This window comes from Pyxicephalus adspersus, chromosome 3 (genome assembly GCF_032062135.1).
Source record: "Pyxicephalus adspersus chromosome 3, UCB_Pads_2.0, whole genome shotgun sequence".
Taxonomy (NCBI): Eukaryota; Metazoa; Chordata; class Amphibia; order Anura; family Pyxicephalidae; genus Pyxicephalus; species Pyxicephalus adspersus.
The window spans coordinates 2360753-2387795 of record NC_092860.1 but is presented as its reverse complement, the minus strand read 5'-3'; the positions used below and the strand labels follow the sequence as shown (position 1 = coordinate 2387795).

The window sequence follows — 27043 nt, the reverse complement described above, 5'->3', positions numbered from 1 at the left end:
GAGGCGATTAGAATGTCTTTTAGGGTTTTTTATCTAATATAAAGGGTTTTTATGCAGACAAGCCTAAACAAATTAATTTATTATAAATCAGTCCAAACCTTTCACTATTCAGATGACAATACATCTAATGGAGGTTTTACAATGAGATTGTGTAGTCAGGTTTAGAAGATCTGCTAGATTATTATTCCTTGTAATGTGAAAGGCAGATTTACTGACCAATAAGGAGAACCTACGGAGCTATTTGTAGTGAGAAGAAAATCCAATTTGAATAAGATACGTGGGAATGCGTAGATTTCCAACTGCCTATATCCCTGCATCTTCCTATTATCCTGTAGGTGATTTGATGTCTGCTTGTACATTTCCTTTATATTTTTTTTTTTTTTTTGTGAGGATCAAATACATTTATACACATAGAAAGCATCTATACAGTATTGTACACAGGAAAAGTGCACATATGCAAGAGAAAGAGAACAGCAAGAAGAAATAATGAACATTGCATCAAATAAAACGTAACTGGACAGGCCCTGTACATTTCTTATTGATACTGATAAATTGGTGAAATAAGAATCCCATACCTCCAGAAATGATTACCTTTATATTTCTAGTCTAAAAAGACCTCAACCCAGTCCATGTGAAACATGTGGTTTAGTTTTTCTAATAAAAGGGCAAGAACACTTCTACTTCTAAGTGTTTACTTCTTTACTCTACAAAAGGGTAGACAACGCTTAAATACAAACTAAAAATTGTATTTTTTTATTTTTAATGCAACACCCTTTTTAAAAAAAAAAGGGTTCAGTACCTTTACTTTCTGTCTTGAGCATGCAGAGCCTCCCGGGATACGTACGTCATGTATCCCTTCTCGGGCATTGTTAAGGAGGAGCTCTTTCAGAGGATCTTACGCATGCCATGTACGTCACCCGATCACGCGCCTGGGCAGTGTGAGATTGGGGGATGTACAAGGAAAAACCCGGAAGAAGATGGTGGTGCTCAGTGGCTGAAGAGGAATACCAAGACAAGGCAGGACCCAATCGTGGAAATCTCCCAAAGGTTCGACGGATCTTCAGGATTAAAGCTAAGTGTTTTTTTTTTATTTTGACTTTATTTTTGCTTCATTTGTTTCTGGTTTGAGACTGTTTTGTTTGTTGAAACCAAACTCAAGCCAAAAACAACAAGATAAAAATAAATATCCCAATAAAAGAAAAATAGCATTTGCTACACTATTTACCTTCCATTCAATTTCTTGTGCAGTAGTTTATTTCAGAGTAAATGTCCTCAGTCTGATGGGCTATCAGGTCATACTAGGCCAATCCAAGTCATTAACTGGATAGTGAAAAGAGAAACAGCACACTCAAATCTCTGCCATTCTACTTCATCCTCCTATTATTGAAGAGGATTTATATAGCGCCAACATATTATGCAGCGCTGTACATTAAATAGAGGTTGCAAATGACAGACAGATACAGACCGTGACACAGGAGGAGGAGAGGACCCTGCCCCGAAGAGCTTACAATCTAGGAGGTGGGGCTCCTTAATTGGCTGTTGCATGATGTAAGAGGCTGATAAGTCATATTCAGGTACTTGCATCACTGCATTTAAAAACTATATTTATTATTGAATTTATGATCACAGAGCTGGATACCTTTGTGTCTTTTATATTTATCTGAGGTTCAGCTTTAATTATGTTCATATAAAAACATATATACAAAATGTTTAAAACTTGTAAAGCTTTATCAACGCTGCCACAGAAAGAATGATTATTTAATGCTAATGTCAGTTTGAGTTAACTAGCTAAGTGAGTAAAATATTCACCTAATAAATGTATTCTTTGCAAGCTGAGACATTTATAACAAGGTCAAATGTATATTTCATGTTGTGAATGTGCACATGCCCTGTTTGACTTTTCACTCACATACTGAATAAGCCTATCTTGTGTTCAGAAATAAAATTTGGGCCTTGATCAAAACCTTTAAAAAGCGTTGTTTACCTTCTTTCTTTAAATGGCATTGGAGGCAAAAACAGTTTTTCTCCAGATTTGGGAAGAAATATTCAGTGGAATTTGGCTGCCTGTGATCTTCTAAACCGTTCCGATTACCATTTACCCCAGAGCACCTCCACCGATGGCGTCTACATACCCTGCTGTCACACTGTATGGTTCCTTTATAAGTTAGAAAGTTTTCTCTCCCCGATTCCAGACCCTTACTGGAAACTGGTCAATGACTTGCTTGAGGGATTATTTGAGATCCGGGTAATCATAGATGTGGTCACACACTTATTGGGTCTGCTTATACAAAACCTTTCCAAACTTGGCAAAAAGTAGCCTCAAAGCCTCATACCAAGACATTGGAAATCCCCCCCCCCCCCCCAAGGGCTTTCCAATGTATATTTTTGAATTAAAGATGTCCAGCTTATTAAACACCTCACAGCCTGGTTGCATGACGGCATTGATAAATTTACTCCTATCGGACTTACTATCCCCCACCAACTATTACGCCGATATGCCGCTCCCTCCCCCTAGAGAGGTCCCACTAGTTAACTGATATATTTCTGTATCCTACAGGCAATGCTAAACCTAGGTTACTACTTCCCCACCCCCCATATCAATCCCACCCCTTATTGTTCCTTGTTTCATCATTCATGTTCACTAATAACTAATATTCCGATGTAAGCTTACCCCTATACTGTTCAATGATTTCACCTGTAAAGACTTGGTAATGATACAACTGTTTTTTTTTTTCTTGCTTTTCTATTTTATATAAGCTTACTTACTTGTACCTTGTCCTAATATTGTAACTGTTACATTTTTTGTCATTTCTTCTTGAAAAATTCAATAAAAACACAAATTAAAAATTAAAAAAAAACTTTTCTCTGATAAAGTGGATGCATATTTCTGAGTGTATTATTCTCCAAGAACCTACATCTTTGAATGGGAAAAGAAGCTAAAACTGATGTTGTGCAGCCATCATCTAATGGATGGCACTTCTGCAGTTGTATGAAAGTGTTTTTGCATCAGACACATAAGTGCAGAAATACACACTCAGATGATGTCCTTTAAGTCCATTAAGATAAGAAGTTTGCCCCTTTTATTTGCTGTGAGTGTATTATGTGTCTGTGTTCCTGTATTAGATTAGTCTTGGCAGCTATCCATTGCATTCGTAGTCTTAGCTTGTCAATGACCCTGTGCCAAAGCCTTTATTTTAATTATTTTCTACCTATATCTGTCCCAATTCCATATCCTGACCTAAGGTGCCTCCACTGACATGGCAATAACTATCTAATCTGCCCTTCCAAGCTCCGGCTGCAAGCACTGACCTACTTATCCTAGCTGCCAGACCAAGACCAGTTGCTTCTGCATTGTCAGGATTGCTGGTTACTTCACTTAATAAATACTAGCTAAAGGAACAGAGGTCACTTTATTAACCATTGTAGTGACAGTAATGGATACACCAAACAGCATGTATACAAAGGACAGTCTGCATAATTCCATGTAAAAGGAACTACTCTATATACCGTTCTATAAACAGATTTTTGTGCCCCCAAAATGCCATCAGAAAAAGAATCGGGTTTATACTCGGTTCAATTATTAGATGGCACTGTGTCCTCATGTAAAGTGTGTAACAAACACTTGCTGGAGATGTGTTACACGCTTTACACAGAGACACAGCACCATCTACTGGTGGCCAACAACAATGCAGAAAAATATTTTAAGATAAACAGATCTATCATAACCAAAACGTATAAAATGCTGCAACCTGTAAAAAAGATAAATGTGAATTTTTCCTTTTTGCATAAATGTTTTAAATGTAGCATTTTTTTAAATTACAGTTTTGAATGACAGCAATGACTTTCACATTTGTGCTCTAGATTTATATTCGAGTCAAATCAGTTTCTTTTATTTGCAAGTAAAAATAAATCAAACTCCCTACATTTTGCATCCATATAATGCAGGGAGGTGCTGAGTCACAAAGATATGTTCATTACGTTAAACAGCTTTTATATAAAGCATAGCATATACATGAGTTTTTGTGTATTTAGCTTTTTACTTATTACGTTTTTTTTTCCAGTTATGTTGATTTCAGGGATATAACCTCCAGAGTTTCCTTTTTTTGTTGCATCATAATCAAGAAGTAAATCTCTTTTCTTCTGGCCATAATACATTCAACAATAAATTGTATTGTGTCTCTGCATTTAAAATAAATCCTTCCTATTTTTTAATATTTACTAGTCCTGAATAGTTATGGCTCACCACAGAACTGGGAAAGCATTTAGCAATGAAATATGGCAACATTAGCACAGCAAATATACTCAATACATTCCGAAGCAGCAGGTCCACTATGAAAAGAAAATATTAGGGCAGCTCATAAATATTGAAATATTTTCCATCTATCATTTAAAGTGAGGAGAAGCACAGAAGAAAGACAAAACAGGCTGATAAAAAAATTCTTCTTAAAATTACTGATTTTGGAAAACATTGAAACATATGCCATCGGAACATTTGTTGGGTTTTTCTAACCTCTATATGAAATAATAAAGATAACTGTTACTTATTAAAAATTACCAGGGTGGTTCGGAGGAAGCTGACATGTTAGCAAAACGTAACTTCTGCCAACAAGCTACATGATTTGATTATAATAGACTAAAAAATACTTCTTACTCCTATACACACAGAATGAATTTTTAGACCAGTGGGCAACAAAGTTATTTGCCTGGGGTAAGGGTGACTGATTTTGCCAAATATTTCCAGTACGACAGGATGACAATTGGTGGCGTATCTAGTCTAGTCCCGGGATTAATTATTTTTACTAACACCAAAAAGGAGAGCATAAAGATGACCCTATATCACTGCTGTTCTCTTATAGTCATTGACTAAGCTGTATTGAATTATGCAGTCTACAGAAAGGTCGGGACTTAAACTGTGTTCTATATTAGCGTAACAGGGTATTTAGTTCTTTCTTGGCATTTAGCTTCAAAATAAATCTTTACCTAGAAGTCAAACCAGGTTCTATAGGTTAGGTTGTCAGTGATAAACCTTCGCCTCTACGGGATGTTTTAGCTCCCAAAGCAGGCACACTCCAGGATCACCAGTATTGCCAATATAATGGTTTGAAGTTGACCACAATATGCCTAAACATAAAACTGAACCCCCATATATATATTTATATAGTAGACGTGATGCCCTTTCTGCAAAAATCCCTCCTACTTGCCCCACTGCTCGGGGTAGCAGTAAAATAAGCTGAAATGTGCAGGCACGGGCCGCAATCCCAGCTTCCCCTGCTCATGCCTGGAGGTAACCTACGGATTAACTCCCGGACAATCAAGATGACCAAAGATGGTTTACAGGAAAAGAATAAGCGAGATGATGGTTGCTGGGAGGAAACGGGTGCACATGGGTTTAGTTTTGGTTTAATTTCTTAAAAGGAATTATAGAATTGATTGAGCACCTGACACTCTCTGTAGGCTTTGCAGATATTTAAATTTCCAACACACATAAACATTTAAAGAAATTTAAATATATTCCTTGAGCACACAGTACTAAATATTTACAAAAAATGTTTCTAAACACTTTTACAACTTTAAAGTGTTTTAGGCAACCTATAGGACACTATGATCACCACTGAAATATATCGCAGGAATAAAGAAAAGGCCACTTACTACAGAGGGCTTGCGGAAGCGGTCTGCTCTTGCCTTGAAATAAGCCTCATCGAATGACGAGTGGCTGCCTTTCAGTTTTTCAGACAGATTTCGGTATAGGCGCTTGGCGGCATTTGGTGAAGAGGGTGTGGTGATTTTTTTGGACTGAGTAAGCTGTAGATTTTGCATCTGTTGGGTCATCCTTGTCCTTCAAATCCTAAACAAAAAATACAAATGTATTACAAGAAATTTTTACAAGCATTGCTCATATTGTGGGCTTCCAAAACAATGCAATCAGGCTAAAACTACTATACTGAAAACTACACATACCCAGGTAAAATATACAATATAGATATAAGAAGAGCTGCAAAACAAAGCATCTGCATCCTTAGAACTAATCATGATTGGCCACGGCTAACCCACGTAATCTTTATCCAGCAGACAGCACAAGAAATCTTCTAAAACAATATAAGACTTAGCTACAACCACCAGTATCATCATAAAAGATAAAGAACAATAAAAAGATGTTTATTCTCCAGGCTCTGTAATTTGAAAAATCAGGGTAGGCAGCTCTGAAGGTTTATAATCCATGATGTACCAGGCTAAAGCCGCACACCAACACTAGCAGAACTAATTCACTTATTTTTTTGTTGATATTATTAGAAGGAGCCTGTATAATTAATCTGCATGTACAGCTCAGCACAGGAAGCAGGAATACCGGGCGCTCTGGATTCCCCTGTGACTTCTGGGACCTGCACAGGTTACAACACCCCGGTCTGGCCAATCAACATGGCTAAAGGTTGAAAAAAAGAGGAGGAGAAGAAAAAGGATGTTGGCCTCTGCAATGAAACGGGGACAGGTAAGTGCAAAGTGTTTAAAATTGTCATCAGACAGGCAAGTTTATTTTATTGCAGAAGTCACATTGCCTATCCGTTCTGCAAGTTCTGCATTAACGGTGAATTGCTTCTGTGTCTTCGTCTATCAAGTCCATTGTCACTCAAAAAGCAACAGAAAGTGTTATCAGACACTGATAGACCTTGACCATTGAGTTCAGTTTGAATATTTTTGGAAGTTGCCCTATGTTAACTATTCTCAATATACTTCTGCCTATTCTAAAGTCAATTTAGTTCTAGCATCCATAGAAATTGGCTACAGTCCCATGGTCCCTAAACTGCTTAATAAGATATGAGACTTTTGTAAACAGGAACATAAAGCTGCTTGTGATGTTATAGCCTTTGCCTGTAACATGTCTATAATTCTCTTTCTGATCTCTATAGACAACTCTACCAATTGCTTTTTCTGATTGATGTACATTGTGGGAGACCTGATAACATACAGCAGAGTAAGTACTTTTCTCCAATTAAATAGGCCAAATAACTGATTACACAATTCGAGATATGTGTGATATGAATAAAAGAAAATACTTTAATCCAATTATGTAGAATGGTTAATACTTAATCTCTATTCACACCTGCTTTGATTTAAATGATAACATATTAAAAGCATACAAGTGTACTTGGGACAATTACTTCTTATTAAGGCTTTCAGGAGGCATAAAGCATGGGCCAAGGTACCAACAAATGTATCCATCGCTGTAGAATTTGAAAGGAATTGTTCAGCTCCCCAAGGTTTTTATGACAGCAATTTATCTACTAACACCCAAAGTGCAGATTTAAAAATTGTGTAATTTCCCACAAGAAAAGTATACAGCCCAATTAGAAGATACCGTGGACGAATTTCAGGTCAACACCTGGCAATCCCCATCTCAGGACCCTGAGTTGTATTCCGTATAACTAGTCATCTTATACTCTCCTGTCACCAAAAAATGTATCATATATATATATATTTTTTTTTATTCCCCCCTATCCTACCTTCCCTCCCACACCAATTTATCCAAAATTATCCATATTTATGTCCCCATTTATATTCCCCCTAACAATATCCTCTTAAAGCTAAGACAAATCTTGGTAATTTCTTCATTACACAATGTGCATATTCTTACAGTATATTTAAGAATAATAACTCAGGGATAAAATGTCTCTTATACACGATTGTATCAACTTTCCAATGCTTGTATAAGATCTGTTTTCTTCCACTTATTCTGTAAAATGAAATATAAAACTATTCTATTTGTAACTGTACAATAAATTTGCTTAAAAAAAATTGTGCAATTTGCTAATTATTTTTGCTATATATGAACAAAATCTGGTTAAATTATTCAGCTAAAATATGAAGAATTTCATTTAGGAGACTTTGCTGAATGAGTCTTCATGAAATATACTGTGTGAACATCCCACAATCTTTTAGAGCAGCGGTGGCCAACAATGTCCAAGAAGATTTTGGTGGTCTGCGGCTCTGGCCAGTGCAACCCCAAGTGGGGTCAGGGGAAGGACCCACCTGGGGGTTTCGCATTGGCCAGAGCCCTGGACCATGTCCCACGTACGGATCATAGGCTCAGGAAAGTGGGCGGGTTGTGTCTCTGGACAGAACTCACCCACAGATATGCAATGGGAGAGTAGGTGGGTTCTGGCATCAGGACGTCACTATGGGGGAAGTTTCTTCTCCTTTGAGTAACACACGGCTCCCCGCGCTTGCGCGTTCCGGAGCTCGTAAGTTTAGTGGTCCGTGGGTCAGAAAAGGTTGGCGACCACTGTTCTAGAGCATAGCTTGCTATGTTAAAAGTGTTTGGAAAGCCAAAACATTTCTGATATAGCTTTGGATTTATTACAGAAGTGTAAACTTTCCATTAGTTTTTGTCTTTTTGTGTCCAGCTAGGGAGATTTCCCTTAACTTTGAATCTTTAAGACGCAACAAGAAGTGGAAAGAATTCTTCCCAAAGAAAAAGGAATTCTCATTTTAGGTCGGCATTAAAATATTTCCTATGTGGAAGATTTTCCCTCATGCCTTGTCTTATTTGAATTTCATTTACATTCTGTTTCATGAACAATGGCCCTGATTTATTAAAGCTCTCCAAGGCTGGAGAATATACACATTCATCAGTAAAGCTGGGTGATCCAGCAAACCTGGAGTGGATTTCCTAAAAATAATTTGCTATTTTTTAGCAAATGTTTCCAATCCTGGACCATATTCATTTCAGGTTTGTGTAATCACCGGGCTTTACTAATGACAGTGTATCCTCGCCAACATTGGAGAGCTTTACCAAATCAGAGCTAATGGGTCTGCAGAATCAGAAGACGGAAGCCAGAAAAACACAGCAAAGGATCTAACTTCTCCCTTATTCTATTGAAAAATAAATACAATGTTCTATGTAGCACACCTTTTAACTAGTATTATGCTAATATGTTTACATAGGCTGAATTTTAAGACCAAGGATAAATATTGTGGATTAAGCATTGAGCATTAGAGGAACCAAGACATGAATATAGATTTCTAAATACAAAGAAAACTTTAAAGTAAGAGAAAAGAGAAAAAAGTATGATACATGTCCAGTCACATAACTATTTGTACCCATTTAAATAATCATCCCTTATGGAGCGCGCTATGTGCTGGTTTAGAAAGATATGTTTTGTAAAATGCATACCAAAAAAAAAACATCCAACAAGTATATTGCCAAACTTGATTAGCATTTAAAAACATTGGAGAAAGTGAAGTGCTAGGATTGGTAACCATTCAACCACAACTACTTTGCTTTATGTTTTAACTGGTTTTCTTGGTTTTCTTGTTGATAATTGAGCAGGCTGGCTATATTTTTTTTTTCCTAAAGCCTAAAACACCAATACATTGACTTTATTGTTCCCATCCAGTAACTAACTGCAAAATACTTCAATCAATAATTTTTTTAATGAAAATATTCATTCAGACGTAAAATCCATTGGAATGCAACCTATGTTGTTTGATCTATTAGGAAAACAATCTTTTTCCAAATTCGAATGAATCAATGATCATTTATTTAGTACATATGTGTCCGCCATAACATTGCTTACCCTCAGTTTCTTCTACACTTTGCCAAATATTTCCTTCTTTTGACTATGTGTTTTATCTAAACCTCATTTCTTATTTTCTTATTACCAAAATAGCTTTTCTGACTTAACCCAGTGGCATTAAAGTTGATCCTATTGAGACGCTAAAGATCGCTAAGAGACCTCAATCCAGTTTTGTTCGTTTATTAATGAGGCCAACGTTATAGCAGTTCCGACACTTGAGATTTTGATTCTGCAGCATTTGGACAAGGTGGAGATTACGCGGAGGTTAATGATATGTTCTCTTTAATTGCTGCCAGTAAAGGTGCCTATATGACATTTTGCCCTTTTGTTGCCTTGCACTTGTTACTGACTGCAATGGTCACTTCACAAATGCTTTTTAAACAGAATAGAGCATTATCATTACACATATTTTTAAAGAGAAATGGCAGCTTTATAAAACAATAAAGTAAAAAAATGCTACCTAATATATTTTTATAATCACCTTTGCCTCCTAGCTGTAAGCAAGATAAGTGACAAAAATTAAACTGCTTCTCTAAGCAAACATAATTTCACAAAATCCTGGGTCACTTATTCCTGTAATCTGACCATTAAAAGTCTAAACAAAGCTTAGGGGTAAATTTCAGGCAGCCCCTTGAATTGGTAATGGCCTTGGGTTTATTTCAATTTAAGTTTCAACCCTTGTGCAAATTAATTTGGATAGAGAGGAGGGAGGCAATTACTCTTGTTAGAATTTACAACACTGGGACCAAGCGAGGTCGTACCGGCAGCAGAAGCTCCCGCTTATTCATTTTCAACTATTTCAGAACAAGAAAAGCATTGACCTAATCTACAAAACTAAAACATTTGCAAATACGCAGAGCATTTAAACTTAATACAACGTGTGTAATTTGTTTTCATTTTTTTATTTCTAACAAAACTGAGTTTTCATTTTTAACAGCTCTTTATATTGTGGCATACTAGTACATTAGGACTTCAAACAGCTAATGAATGTGAACATAATACAACTGAACCCAGTGAGCTTAGACCCTTACTGCTTAGTGGCTTGAGATGCTTTTATCAAAACCAGTGAGAGGCCTTGATTTTACTGCAATAAAAAGAGTCGTGACAGTTTATTTAGGAGATCTTTTTTTTTTATTTTGATTTTTTGATTATATTTGTCCATTTGATATCAAAATCAAACGTTTAAATCATGGCCTGGGCATGCTTAGGGGTTAGAATTAACATTCTATATCCCATTTTGTTCACACACACACACGTGTTCACACCTGGAAATGTTGAATTTTTGCAGTAGACTGAAAACAGAATCATTCTATGGCACTGCCACCGGACAGGTAAATATATTTTTGTTCTTTCAGGTTAGCTCTTCCTATTCTCTTCTGAAGCATATCTTCACCTTTCCTTTCCTCCTTCATTTACCAGGAGCAAACTATAACACCTATCACTTGTAGGTATAAGTAAGAAACTGATAGTGTAAGGGATTAAAGTAAGTATAGTTCAAGTTATAATATAAGTCTAGTTGACCAAACCTCAATAATAAACTGTATACAACCTAAAAAGGAAGCGGCTGAAAGCAGAGTTTTTTTAGTGGTCAAAAGTGCATAAATTTATATTCAAATGAAAGGTGTGGTTATTAGAGGCATAATCTACAATTCAAAGTGTAACAAAAATACAAGTGATACAAAATAAATCCCAATTCCTCATCCTAGTGTTACTTTTGGGATTTTGAGCTAGGATGTCTAGACAGATATCTATGTTGCTGACAGAAGAAGTGAAAATTTATAGTCGTGGTTGCTGTTGTTGAGTGTAGTATGATAGGTTGTAGAAATGTCAAATTTAGCAGTTAGAAAACCCAACGCGTTTCGCACTATTGGGCTTCTTCAGAAGTATGCAAAATAACTGTAGATTCTCACTGGGGGTGTTTTGGCAGTAATTCCTAGAGTGGTTGACACATTCAATTCATGAAGGTTGAAGATTTATGACTTTTTTTATTCATTAAGTGATGAAATGCCTAATCGATTAGGATATCTGTAGGTAGGCAGCATCTTTTTCTGAAAATAAGAGGGTACCTAATATTTGTGAGGGTTGTGCAGATATGTAGACTTATAGCTCCAAATTGTCTTTATATCACAGATAAGTAGTAGTCTTATCCGTAGTGCTGTGTTGGTAGCAGTAATTGTGAGGTTAAACCCTAGCAGTGATACAGCGCCCTGCTATCGGTGGTAACAGGGATTGTATCCATAGGGTAGATCATACAACCTTGTGATCATCAGGCAAAGAGTCATGTGACAGCGCCGATACTTCTCGATTGTCCCAGTTTCTTCACATGTGGCCAGGTAAGCTTTGTGCAAACTCTGGCAAGTTGGTTTACATCGGTGTTTCTGGGGAAGCCTAGGGTACCTAGGCTAGGGGCAATTTGTGCCTCTTAGGTTAATTAAACTGACACCAATGATCTTTTTTGTTATCGGTAAGGGTGATATTCTTCCCACTGGACAGTAATGTGGGAGGAATTCTTCCACTGACCACCACACTAATATACTGTGAGCTGTGGATATAGTAATTAAAGGAGGGGGGCCCTAAGACCTGAAAGTTATTTCAAGGGTTCCCTCGTGTTAAAAGGGTTGAGAAAGGCTGGTTTACATCTTACATATTCCTTTTTTTTTTAGTGGTCCTGGTAGTAGTTTTATAAAAATGTAAATTCTTCAGGAGCAAATACGTTGTGTATCTGCAAAACTGAAAAGTAAAAATATAACCTTGTCCTTAGCAGGTGTTAAAATTAGGTATATACAACCTTAGGTGAACAACAATAAAATTGTGTTACTTACATTGTCATTTTCCCAAAGACTAAGTCAAATTGCAAATGCTGTGTGTAAGAAATGAGGTGCACCGTACCATTTCCATAGGCAAAAAGAGCATAAGTAGAAGTCGAGGGCTGTGATGTGACCACCTCTATAAAAGCCAAAGTTTGCTGGTATGGGTCATTCATGTGTGTGTTAAGGAAGAAAGACTCAGCAATAATCTTAGAGAAGCAATTGTCGCTGCCCACCAATTAATAAGGCCAATTCCAAATTATCTGAATCCAACATTCTACAGTGAGAATGAAAATTCACAAGCGGAAAACAATTAAGACAGTTACCAATCTTCCTAGAAGTGGGCGTCCCAACAAATTCAACCCAGGGTCACACCGTGCAATGCACAGAAGAAAATGCAAAAACCCCAAACTCACATCACAGACTCTACAGGTCCCAGTTAGCAAGGTAAATGTTAGAATTCATGACAGTATAATTAGAAAGAGGCTGCACAAAATTGACTTGTATGGAAGGGTTACCATTAGAAAGCCTTTTTCCTCTTAAACAAACACGGCAGCTTAGGTTTGCAAAGTTGCATCAGAACAAACCATAAGTCTTCTCAAACAATTTTCTTTAGACAGACAAAAACAAAGTGGAGATATATGACCATAATGCACAGTGAGATATTTGCATTTAACAGTCTAAACACCTTCTACGAACGGTCAAGCACAATGGTGGAGGGGTGATGATTTGATCTTTTACTGCAGCTACAGAACCTGGGCCGATATTGGGTCATGCAACAGGACAACTATCCAAAGCCAATCTACATCAGACTGCATGATAAAAAAAACAAAAAAAAGAAGAAGAAAAAGAAGGTGTTGCAATGGTCTAGTCAAAGTTGACCTCAACCCCTCCAAAATGCTGTGGTGCAACTGGTAAGAGAGCTGGAAAGAAAGCACAAACTTCAATAAACTGAAGCAATGCTGGAAAGAGAAATGGACCAAAATTCCTCCACAATAAAGTCATACAGAAAACAAGGTATTGCTGGTACAGGTAGATCTAAAAGCTATTGAATCAAAGGTTGTACTTGGTAATTTTTTAAAATATGTTTTTCTCATCTGTGCAGGAACGAGAGAGAAAAATTGGAGATGTAGAGTGCGTTCCAAGACTACCAACCCTATCCTTCAATCATGATAAATTGCTAATGGTAAAAATTAAAGTTCACATAGATCATTACTGATAGCCAATACCATCCTAATCCTCAAAGTGCACACCTGAAAGTCAGTTCCACCACACATAGGTCCAATCTGACATTCCATTCCTCCAAGCTTTAGATCTAGATGTAAGCCAACATAAATCACACTGAAGTGTAAAGAGGTCTTTTCTCCTGTAGCTACACAAAGCTGTTACAAACAGGTTAATAATAAAAACAACCAAAACACAAATTCCTTTGGTAACTGCCAAGGTTACCAGGGGTAAACAGAACAAGGGTTTCACAATCCCTGAATGTGGACATAAGAACCCGGGCCTCAGCTGTCATTCTAATGCTAGAAAGTTTTGAACGTTCTTCAGCCTAATTGCTTCAATATAAAGCTCAGCAATGTTGCCCTCTTACAAAGATTTGTATCAAAGCTACATCGACTAGACAAACTCATTGTGCCTTCCATCTGCTCCAGCTGTTTATATCACGAGGTTAGACTTATGTCCTAAACAAAAGGGTTTACCATTGCAAAATATTCTTGGGAAAATATTCTACCAGAAACAGACAGACTCATCCTCTTAAACACATGGTGTAGGATGATAATTTGGAAAGATGATTAGTATGCTTTCTCAATATGCTAGAAGAATTTCCTAAATTAAATTCCAAACATCTGCAACTGTACATTGTTGGGCAAAAAAAAAAAAAACTTTAGTTTTTCTAAAAAGTAACTGCTCCAAAATCATTTTGCAATTCATTTATTATTATCTAAATTTCAATCTTCATCCCGCTATGATATCCCAAAGTGTCATATTTTACTAAGTAAATTTATTTTTTTGATGAGAAAACCAATGCATATGAAATTCCACCTTGCCCTTAGTGGTTTGCCTGCAGCACAGATTTAATTATTCTATATTATTTATGTATATTTATTAAAAGTTTGCAACACTCATTGAATTCTGAGAGTCTGACACTCATAAGATTCTGGTTGGAGAATGAGAAAGTACAACCTTGGATTCAATAGCTATTAGATCCACCTATAGCACCAATACCTTGCATCCTGCATGACCTTATCCCTCTCACCTTTAGCTATGCACAATAAGGTGACCAACAAATAAAGGCTGAACTGATGAAAACTTCTGCTAAGCCAGTGCTGTGCCATGTGAGCTCTGTTACAATGCAAAGTCAGTTCCTGCAGGAACCTCAGCGTACCAATAGGATCAATTCTATGATCCTTCTCCCCTTGTAAATCCATTGTGGAAAGAACAGGGCCCCATCTATCTATCTATCCATTGAGAGCTGACCGTGGCTGTGCAGGGACTACAGCAGACAGATCTGGATATCTTTGTAGTTGTGCATGTACACATACACCTGTATTGTGTTAAACGAGGTTAACATAATAGGTTAAGTGTCCATTCTGAAGTCAGGACATCCATTCCCTTCCATATTCACTTAAAATAAAAGTAGATAGCACAGCCACATGCCAAAACAAATTGCACTTGAAAACAGCCAAATTCATCAAAAAATGTGCAAAGCTGTCACGCTGCAATTTATCGGTAAATTATTTTGTGCAAGCTCACTCTCTCGAGAAATACAAAGGCCATTTGGATAAAAAAAAATCTATTGAATGCATCAATTCTAAATTGTTCAATAGGTGAGAATGCAACCATTTCAGGGATATGAAACAGGGCAGCCATTTGCTAATGATAAATTTCACACTGCAGTACTGGTAGAGTACCCCTGTGTGCAATTAAAGTAAAACAACTGTAAATGGATCACTGATTGAGGGTACTAACCTCCCCTGTGTGTCGCACAAAATTCAGGTACTGCATATGGAGTTTGTAATATACAACTGGATTCAATGATTTCTCATTATCTATCTAGAGACCAACTTGGATCATTTATATTTCTAATGTGTTTTTATAGTAACAGGACATTTAATAAGCAATATTTTATACAATAAAAGTACTTATTAAGAAAGGTTTGAAGATTGCAATTGGAATTAGAAGCAAAGCAATTCTCCGAAACAGAACTGATTGGCAAAAGAAGATTGCCATTCAAAACCCGAAAGTACAAAGTGCCTAAGTGCGGTAATTGGCAGAAACAATGTGACTGTAAAAGAGATATCATAATAAATTCTACTAGGAGACATGCATGCAAATCCATTGTGGCTTACAGAATCCATTCTGTCTTATGTAATGGACCCTTATGGAGTGAATCTGGATGGGAATCAGCAGTTAGGAATGTTTTTGGATGACACTGCAACCAATGGTCCTGATGATAAAACAGCTTTTAAAGCTGTTTAGTGTAAAAAAAAGCTGATCAGTCACATAATACAAGCATGCAGGTAAAAATTATGTGACAAGGTAACTGTAAGCTTTGTGATACCTGGTGTTTGTTCTGTTCATTTAAATATGAGCCCCCACTCTATTAAATAAATAAATAAATAAATAATTTAAATAAAAACTTACTTTTTTTTCAGCATATGTGCCCTGTAAAAACTCAGCTCCACTACCTTCCCCAATTCCAAGCCAACATCATATGAACCCCTTACAGTGAACACAAACGCTCCAGGACACGTCAGCAAAGGTTTACCGTACAATACTGCACAATGCGGCTCTGATATTCAGCAATAATAAAGATTGATCACTGCAGTTGTAAGCAGAAGAAGAAAAAGAACACAGAAGAACATCATGTGACTGTAAAGAAGACCCCCAGGAAAAAAGGTATATAAGTAACGATAAATAATAATATTAACTGACGTTTGAGGATTGGGAAGGGGCGACAACTATTTGTTTTTATTTTCTGAAGGACTTTAGGAACTCTGCTTCTATATCTCATTCTGTGGCTTTTGAAACTTTCAGAACAAATAACTATATTTCTAAACCTTTATATCCAGATTTTGTCCTGATTTCTCAGTTACTTAAGAAACCAAGCTAGCATTTTTTCCTCTTACATGGTCAAAGCATTTGTGGCCTGACTGTCAGGCAGAATATCTACCAAGCTGGCATTGTCCTCAACTGGAGATCTACTTTATATAGATCATGGCTGTTACAGGACTATGGATACAGATATGGCAGGACTGCAATTATTAGGAATTATTACTGGTTTGCAGAAATCATTACCAATCAATGAGGTTTTAACCAACATTATTACTTATTTTAGCTGCATTTTATCTGCTCTGATATGGAAATACTTAAGGTGTATATATGGAGGAGCAAAGTCTACAAGTGCACAAGGGAACCACACTCTCCTCAGCCAACAGGGGCCCAAGTCACTTCTGTGGGGATGGGGGGGGGGGCTCAAGTCAGTTCCGCACAAGGGCCCACTGTTGGCTACATCTTCCACTAAATATACTTTATGCCGGTGTTCTAACAAATAAGTCTACCAGGGGCCGTGTACAAATGGCCGTGTATATTGGCGTCATCATCAGGAAAGTCACAGCTGTGTATATGAATGCTGCACGTCATGTTCTGCAGCCTTACGTCTCTCGCAGTACAAAGCTCCAGATCTCCTGAACAGTACCGACCTGAAATGTTTAGGATACACAGGGACCCTCTTAGCTAGCAGTACCCCAAATTTCATCTCCCCACGTTTAAAACTTTTAAATAATGGGGGTCATACATATAAAAACTAGTAAGAATTGAACATCAGGGTTGCAGTGTGTCTAGAAGCCCGAAATTAAACATACAAATTATGCAACCCCGGGGCCACTTACATAGCAAGGAGGTGCGAACCCCAAATTTATACCTACCTATCACAAAACTAGAAATGTGATACTCCACTAGGGCCCTCAGGGCCCTGCTAGATTTATTTCATGGGTAGATTTATTTGTTAGAACACCGGTATTAAACAGACTGGAAGTTTCTTGTAAGAAGAGTCGTAGTTTATGGCTTTCTCCATTTATGAACCAGATTATTCCATTATGAATGGAAATCTATTTTATAGGAAGACTTTTCAATAGAAGTATTACTAGAAAGCAATAGAACTCCGTCTCCCATCTACACATAGTCTCTCATCCAAACCTTTGGCAGTGACGCCTCCTAAGCCAGCTGACATCCTCACTTATTACCGGTAACAGCTGGAGAGACAAATTCTATTTAATAACTTCAGTCCATCAGTTTGTCAAATGGTACTACTCGTCAGCTTTATATATTTTTAACAACGGCAATTTTACCTTACAGAAAAATACTTTATTGGGTATATCTGAGAGTTTTTCACCTCTCTAGTCCCTGAAAAATCAAGTAAACATAACTTTTACACTACCCAAACTGCATATTTTGCTTTTACGTGTTAGCATGTTACATTTCCAGCCAGCTTTATAAAGTTATTAGGAAATAGAAATCTGTACTGAATGACATCTATGAGCTTATAATGTGTTCCATGTCAGCCTTGCCGATTTCCTGTCGTCAGTTTCTATCTCCATGCACTTACTATAGCTATCAGTGTATTAGATAGCATCTGCCTAGCAAGAGAACAAACAATTTAACAAGCCAACTACCAAGAAAGGTGAAATTTAGGTTATTATTTTGCAATGCACCTCTGGTTTTATTTTTGATGGCACTGATGACTTTTGTCCCCATCTCTTGGGGATAACATAGCAGTTCAGGCTTAAGGAAGAGAATACAATGGCAATGTTTTATTTTTTGGCATGGCTTGACTCCAATGGCATTCTTATGTGCCCCTACTGGAAATTCTGGGGGCGGGGGGGGGGGGGGATGATTCAACTTTACCTATTATGTTTTTTATTTACAGCACATTGCAAAAATTGATATTGATGTTATTGCATAAATATGATTGACATTCAATTACTGGGGAGGACACATTTGGGCAAAATCTAAGGCAGCCGTCCCAACCTAATAACATGGGGGAACCCTTTTAAAAAACTTTCTGGTGTTCAGGGAACCCTTTCTATAATTACTATATCAATCATTGAGAAGATGCCCAGCACAGGAGAACCTCCTGACATTGTAATATAAGTATCTGCTACAAATGATATATTTGTATCTGTAACATGTATCATTGGTAAGAGATACTTATATCACAATGTCAGGAGGTTCTCCTTTGCCGGGCATTTTCTCAATGATTGCAGCTGTGGCTGAGAAGAGTGTGCGATCTCCGGGGCACTAGAGGTTAAATTACATCTAGTGCAGGGGGTCACACACTGTTCTCAATGAATCTGGCCACAGCCACATTCATTGAGAAGATCCCCAGGCACTAGAGGTTAATTAACCTCTAGTGCCCTGGAGGTTGCAAACAGGAGGATTCCCTTGGAATCCTGTGAATCCCCTGTGAATCCTCCTGGTATAATTTCCTCGATCTTCCGATGGTTTCGCTGAATCAGTTCACCAGAGGCATTCTCGCTCATCCCTAGTCACTGACACCTGAAAGGCACAGATAGCTCGTTATTCAAGGAACCCCCAGCAATATCTGGATAACCCGGGATAAGAAACACTGATCTAACTAATGAAGTGCCGGAAGTGTATGAGAAATAATTAATGGTGCAATCAGCAATTGTAATTCAGACAGAGCGAGATGGGAATTTACACTTATCTATTCTGTGAATCCATGCTTTTGGCCTGAAGCAATAACCAACATACAATTTATTTCTATAGTAAACATTGTATTTTCACATGTAGCTGGTTGGGGGTATAGTACCATTCATTAAATTCCGTTGCCTAGGAACAACCTATCGTACACTACTGAAGACAAAGCAAAGAAAGCAATGTAAAAGGTGCACAGACTGACAGCTGCACAAAAGACAATATACATCGACATGGCCCATATTTAGAAGCTAGTTTAGCTAATAGTAGCAATTTCTTGCCTGGGAATAGGTGTAGCTACAAACATTGACAAAGTCTGAAAGTCAGTGAAAAGAGTAAATTGGGTGAAAAGATGTAAAACATATTTTTCATACTCCTATTTTCACTAGACTTTCGGATCACTAAACTGACTGCATAATACAGATGCAATGTTATTGTTAAAGGAAATCAAGGCTCCTGTGATAATGCAGCAGTCAAATAGTAAGGATAATGCATCTATCTAAAGATAAACAATGACAATGATAAACCAGAAAACCATCATGAATCTTTGATTGCTAAAAATGTACACGTGCTTACTAAGGAAAGGGATTGTCAAAGAAGGGGTATCCAACCTATCTCATGATTACAGGCCACATCCCCAACAATATATCAAACATGATGTGAATTCAAAAATCACGATAAGGGGCCAATAAGTATACATTTGCTCATATCACCTTTATAAAACAAATATTAAAATTGTATCTAACATATAAAACATAGATTAAGAATGTGCAAACCCAATGATATTCCTGTAGGGGTCACCCTTGTGCTCCTTCTTAGTATCGACGCGTTTCACAGACAAATTTCCCTTCCTCAGCAACAGGACAGGAATATCTATAATACATATTTTTCAAATTTAATTGACACGTTCCTTATATCCACCATATTCATAATTAGATATATTGTTTTTATATATATTAGAAGGAAAGGGATTGAACTGAGAATTACTTAATTTGCGCGGTTGCTACTTTTAATGTTACCCAATATTCCATGTCTGAATAGGGCAAAGAATCTACATCATAGAGGTTGCTGTGTCTGATTGACGCTGTTGCTGTTCTTGAAGTACGTAGAAGATCTCTGGCCATCAGCATACAAAAGTAAAAACATTTTATTGTTCCCTAATTTTCCTAATTCCCTCAGTGTAATGGTGAATGGTGACACAAGGCTAGCGTGTAAAGGAAAGGAAAATATAAAAAAAAATTAACCAAAGGAACTTTGAGGAACTATTTCTATAACATTTTAGCTTGATTTTTTTTTTAAACACAGAGTATTTGATAAACAGGAAAGTAAATTGTAAGCCATCTTCTCTCCAAGGATTATTAGATCAGTTGTGTCTCCCTTTCTGTGATTGGTTATGTTTAGCTTTTGATCTTTAGGTAAAGAAAGAGCTATTATACAATCTAACCCCCATGGTTTCGGAGGCAGTCATAGATTACGTTATGATCAATATACAGACGTGTTTGGATATATCATTTTTATTATATATCCAAACACGTCTGCACCAGAGGGTTGCATTACCCTGATGTGTCCAATGGGTATCTATATAATATAGAACAATGAAATGAAGAATGCAATTTTAATCATCAACCTGGACTCTGATTTAGTAGATATATAGGCAAAGGTTGAAAAAAAAAGTCAGAATTCTGGACTACTATGAGATTTTGTCTTTTTAGGATGGGGCGCACTACAGGTGCATTTATTATGCTTTTTCCACAATGCCATTATAACAAAAATCTTGGAGTTGGTAGTAAAAAGTAAATTGTTTGATCATCCCTAAAACAAACTTGAAATCGTCAGCATGGAAATTAATTTGCGTTGCTGCTTTAGTATAACGCTGCTGTTCTGTCTAATGACAAGCAGGTTTATTAAAATCTCTGGGCCACCGATGGCTTTTGTCCCCATCTCTTGGGGATGACATAGCAGTTCAGCATCTGATTCACAAAATGCTTAAACATCAGCAAGCAGAAAGAAGAGAATACAATGGCAGTGTGCAAGCCTCTGATACCCCTCACTATTAAATGTCATCCTTCTCTCTGCAATGCTCATTTGCAATGCTGTCAAGAACAAATGACCGCAGCTTTGAACTTTGTTCATAGGCTAGAGATATTGATTTTGACAATTCAAAGAATCCTGTCAGTTCTTTCTAATTATACCTCAGATTACAGCTTTTTAAAGTGTTTCATATGAACTATGGCTTTATTCATAATTTTGAATTCTGCATAGGAGAACAAGCAACCTAGACTGGATTTTTGTAACATGCTGTAATCCGGTAAAACGCTACTTTCTAAGTTTAGCTCAGAAATTCCCTTTGGTTAGCTTAAGGTCATGTCTCTGTGGTATTGATCCTAGATTTATATAGGAAATGATGTCCTCCTGAACATTTTCTTTACAACAGATCAGGCAAGTAGTTATTGCAGAAAGGGTCAGGCAATGTCCCATCTGCAATATTCCGTCTTACCTGCCTGATCACGCTGGGGAAATGTCAAAGAAAGCTGAGCTGCACATCTGGAGCCCAGCGGTGGTTGCCACAGAAACCTGCCGATCCCAGCATCCCTTGCGAGTGCTGAAGATGAATGGACTCCCGCGCACCTGTGCAGGAATGACATCTTCCCAGCATGGTCAATCAAGACGACCGAGGATCATCTCATGGAAGAAGAGAAGAAGGAAGATGTCAGAGCCCCATGGTGGAATGGGGAGTTGCACAGGTTTAGTTTTACTTTAAAATGTTTAAATTATAACTCCCTTTCCCTTCCTTCCTCAAGATTCTACATGATTTTTATGTTCTCTAAAGTCTATCTATTCAATTAATTTGATTTAACCACGGTTCTAAATAGGAAAATCAGGACCTTTTTCCACTTGCTGGTGATCAATAAAGTGATAATTCACTGCCAGGCCATGTCCACATTTCACATTATTCCCTGTACTGGTATATATTGCATCAATATTGTACTTTATCATTTTCCAGAAGAAGAAAAAGGGAGGACATGATGATAGGAACCCTGAAATGCGTCACCGGCATGAAGAAGATTTGGGAGAGCAGAACAGGACAACATGACCTTACTAACGGGAAAGTTTAGAAGAAATGATGGAAAGCATTATTTTGACAAAAAGAGCACTGGATTCTTGGAATCAACTTCCATGAGAGGTAGTAAGTCCATTATAAGTAAAATATATTCACGTTAGACCATGATCTCTAGACTTGATGACTGTGATATTACTGATACCCTGCAACAATATCCTCTTCATGTATTCCAGCCACCAAAACTATCAGTGCAGAGCCACACGTAGCAGTTAGGAGAAACTTTTTGTTTTATGAAAAGATGGATTCCTTTTCATCATAGATTGCTGTATATTACGGATATACTAGTTCAGTCGATATATTATACCTTTCATTATACCAGTTGCATTTTCATTAAAAGTAAATTGATTTTAAAACATAAAAAAAGCAAATAATGCAAAGTGGTAATAATACTTCATGTTTTGTGCATCTGCCTTTTACTAATATTATAATGTTATACAATGAAAGTAACTATTGAATAACTGGATGATCAGAGAACCTGAAAAATGGAAGTTAGAATTAGCTGCTTTGATTCTTTTTTACATTTGCCCCTATATTTGCCAAAAGACAGGTGAAATGGCGTCATTTAATCACCAACATCCATTCGGCACTTCATTAATGGAATTTCATAATCTCTTCACTATACGAAGGGTAATAATTACAAATGATGTCACTACCTAGCATATATCAAGGAATCGGCTGCCAAAATGTCTGGACTGTGCACACTGCATGGAATTCTAAAAAAAAAATACATTATTTACTTATTTATCCCTTTTTTGTGTGCCACATGCATTTCACCCAAGTAGGATTGTCTGCGCGCTATAATCACATGATAAGTGACACATGACAAAAAATGGCTGTAAAAAGCGCTCAGGTAATCATATTAACAGGAAATGACATGTCTTGCTGCATTCTGTACAAAAATAGTTGCTATGGCTACAAACAGCCACATTATACTTTTCTTGTAAGTTTCGGGCAATGTTTACTAGCTACAAACTAAAATATAAAGGTATTTTTAATAAGAAAAATTTCTGATGAGGCTATGAATTCTTTAATTGTTTTCATTTAAGTTTTGCATGCACAATGCATATATTGAAGCTATTTTTTCTGCAACTATTTCTATATACATTTTATACTGTATGGCTTTGTGTAGTCTATAAAAAGATTAAAAGCATTTGTTCAGAAAATAAAGATGAAATATTCCACTGAAGAAGTTGTTAGTTATTTTATTCCCAATGTATGCACTGACATTATAGCGAGATAATATAATAATAATATCAGCGAGATAATATAATAATAAAATAAAGAGGTTGGTTAGGTCTGTTTATTTCACTGGCTTGCAAGTCAACATTTGGCAAAGAAAATGAAGATTTAATCATTACATTGTTACAGATTGATACCTCCAGAATGATCCCATTACCGGTGTATTTGTAAACTGAATACCTCAAGTGGCTCAAATTAAGCCATTTACAAGTCAGAGAATCCCAGTTTATCAGTCTGAAACCAAAAACAACAGAAAGAATGATACTAAATGATCTTTACCAAGGTCAGGGGAAACAAGAAGCATTCTGTAACCATTGCTGTATAATCAGAATAAAAAATCTCCCAGCCTATTGTGTGTAAATTCCCCATCCTACTAGATTGTAAGCTCTTCGGGGCAGGGTCCTCTCCTCCTGTATCACTGTCTGTCATTTGCAACCCCTATTTATTGTACAGCGCTGCGTAATATGTTGGCGCTATATAAATCCTGGTTAATAATAATATTAATAATAATAATCTCAGCCTTTACTGAACTGCTAAATTCTGAAGGGCTGCTACAGGTGACACAGAACATCTCTCTCTGCACTCTCCAAAGACAAGACAGATTTCTTTGGTGGTTTTCTTAAGGGATTTATCAACTTTATTTTAGATCCCTTCACACTTCCAATACTCACGTGTCACATTCCATTCATTCACATATATTGGTGCTTTGTAAATGCCATTGTATATGAGCATATAAAGGTTGTCCTCTGTGGATGCTAAGGACTACACACAGGGTGGTAAAGTAGTCCTCTACCTTTGAAATGAAGACCCCCTCTTAAGGTTCAACAGCTCTACAAACACAAACAACATACATTTATTTTAAAAAAGCCGAGAACATACAGCAAATCGGAGAAACCAACCAGAATTCATTCATACTGCTTTGCCTACACTGGACTGGGATCCCATCTGTTGCTACAGGTTATTGTACTTTACAAATAACTATTGCTTAAACAAAGCATAATAATAATAATAATAATAATAAGTAATGGCATTTATGAAACGGAATGAATGAAGAAAGCAAAATGTGTACTCACCAGGTTATAAGGGAATAAGTGGAAGCAGGTGATGCTTCATAGATCTCATTCAGTAAGTCACACTGATTTTGCTTCAGTTCCAGTGAAAATTATTTTGCTTCTGAGCTGTGTAAATATTCAGAGAAAAAAAAACACAGCTTAGCTCCCAAATTTCCAGGACTGTGTAATACTACCAAAAACAATAAAAAGAAATCAACACATTGCAGTCAACATCTCTGCATAGAAGTACCAAGTCAACCTGTTAGCAGCTGAGAGTAGTGCAGCCTCTGCTGAAACAACTGGCCAGGTTACCCAAGATGAGATGTTAACTGCAGCAGTCGGTTCAAGAAAAATAGTGATAGTATTAATGTTACAATGACATGCTTCTACAAAAATCATTGCAGGCTTGTCCTGGTAATTAGATGAGAAGAAAGAGAATGGCAGGAGAGCAATAATCCTTGAAACGGTGTCCAGCTATTCATTGTGTGGGGCTTAAGCTCTCTTTATGATTCCAAAGCCAAGCTGCTTCTACCGTTGCTTCTTGCAATCATAGCAACACAGACAGTAACCATATCTATAGCTATGGGACATCTGCAAGATGATTTCAAAGCATTGACCGTGATTACAAGATAGCAGCACAAAAGGAAGGGAGCTTGAAACATGCGAGCTGCAACTGATGATGTATTGGCACAATAAGCATCATCTCCGAAAGCACTGCGCTCAGCCTAATGGACTCTGCAAAGTTAAGAATCAGTGTTTTCATGTACAATGTGGTGGTTTGAGCCTTCTTTATCAGAGCTATACTTGGTTTCACCAAAAGCTACAAATATACAAGCTGGGAGGGGGTAGAGATTTGCTTTCTAAGAAAGTATATACATTACAACTAATACTCAATAATAAGCACAAAACTGTCAACCAAAAGGAAGGTGAAGAGGTCAGGGTGGACTAATGGGAAAAGAAACACAAATAACTGAGAAAAGAATAATTTACATACTAATCCTAACCTGTGAGATTGTAATAATTAGTATCCCTGAAAAAAGGAAGAACGTCAAGTATTGGGTAAACCGGTGGCTCAGTGGTTAGCACTCTGCCTTTGCAGCACTAGGTCACTGGTTCAAAAGTCAGCCAGGACTTTATCTGCACGGAGTTATTTTTACACAGTATTTATATAGCGGCAACATATTATGTAGCTCTTTACAAAGTTCATAGTCATGTCACTAGCTGTCCCTCAAAGTTGCTGACAATATAATGTCCCTACCATAGCCATATGTTATCAAAACAATCTAAGGTCAATTTTGGGAAACTAATTAACCTAACTGCATGTTTTTGGGATGTGGGAGGAAACCGGAGTACCCGGAGGAAACCCACACAAACACGGGGAGAACCTGCAAACTCCATGCAGATAATGTCCGGGCTGAGATTCCAACATGGGACCTAGGGCTGCAAAGGCCAGAGTACTAACCACTGATCCACCGGTTTACCCAATACTTGACGTTCTTCCTTTTTTCAGGGATACTAATTATTACAATCTCACAGGTTAGGATTAGAATGTAAAAAAAACATGGAGATATGTTAATGATCTTTCCCTCAAAAAATATTGTTCATAGGATATGTTAATGACATACGACTATTGTAGGGACATTAGACTGTGAGTTCCTTTGAGGGACAGTTAGTGATACGACAATGGATTTTGTAAAGTGCTGCCTAATATGTCGACGCTATATAAATACTGTGTAATAATAATAATATTGTCCCCTTTGTAATAGTATTGTAGAAGGGTGACGTAACGCTATCCAGAACCATTAAACAACATTGTCTTAAACTAACAGCACTTAGCCCATCGGCATTGTTTTGAAGACTCAAACTTCCATTCTCATATCTCAGCCTTCAAATTTAATGCAAAAATCTTGTTTTTATCTTTTCTGTCACTTCCAATACTTCCAGGAGTGTCGGAGGCTTTGCCAACTCAAAGGTCCCCACTACAGCAGACAAAAGTAGGTAGTGTCTCCTACCTTTTGTAATGAAAATGCCGACCCTGGTAATGGCGGCGCGTATAAGCTCAGACAGGGAAATTAGTCATTTTAGGAATTTTGAAGAAGAAAAGTCTTATGTACATTTTACAAATATTGCTTTGCGGATTGCTATATCATTATTAGCTTTGTTCACATTGCACATTCATGACAAATCTCCAGTTATTGGGTTTGATGCTGCCATGTGCAAGATGGAAGCAGGCAACTACAGAACATAGAAAAACCAAAAAATTTATAGAATAGTACTTCTCTGAATGGAAGTAGTAAATTCCTTGTCAGTCATACTACATGTCCTATATGGCAAGTTTTTGTTTTGGCCATTTGTCCATGAGATGCAGCAGGAAACAATAGGAAACCATAGGAATATTTCTTAACTCCAGATGATTTAACCTCACCGCTTGCTATGGTAACAGGGAAAACTACAGGGAATATTAGGCTGGTGTACAGCTGGTGGTTATCAACAAACTCTTGATCCGCTATAACCAACCGGTCACAAAAATGT

General features: G+C 37.1%; 1 protein-coding gene across 1 annotated transcript in view; it reads right to left on the bottom strand.

Annotated features, from left to right (window-relative positions):
• The window catches only part of ANKFN1 (ankyrin repeat and fibronectin type III domain containing 1), a 202220-nt gene extending 196381 nt beyond the window's left edge, over positions 1-5839 (bottom strand). Inside the window, exon 1 of the mRNA XM_072403319.1 lies at positions 5650-5839. Within this exon, the coding sequence (XP_072259420.1) occupies positions 5650-5829 (180 nt within the window). The 5' untranslated portion in view covers positions 5830-5839. The remainder of the gene's footprint in view (positions 1-5649) is intronic.
• Between the last annotated feature and the right edge of the window lie 21204 nt (positions 5840-27043).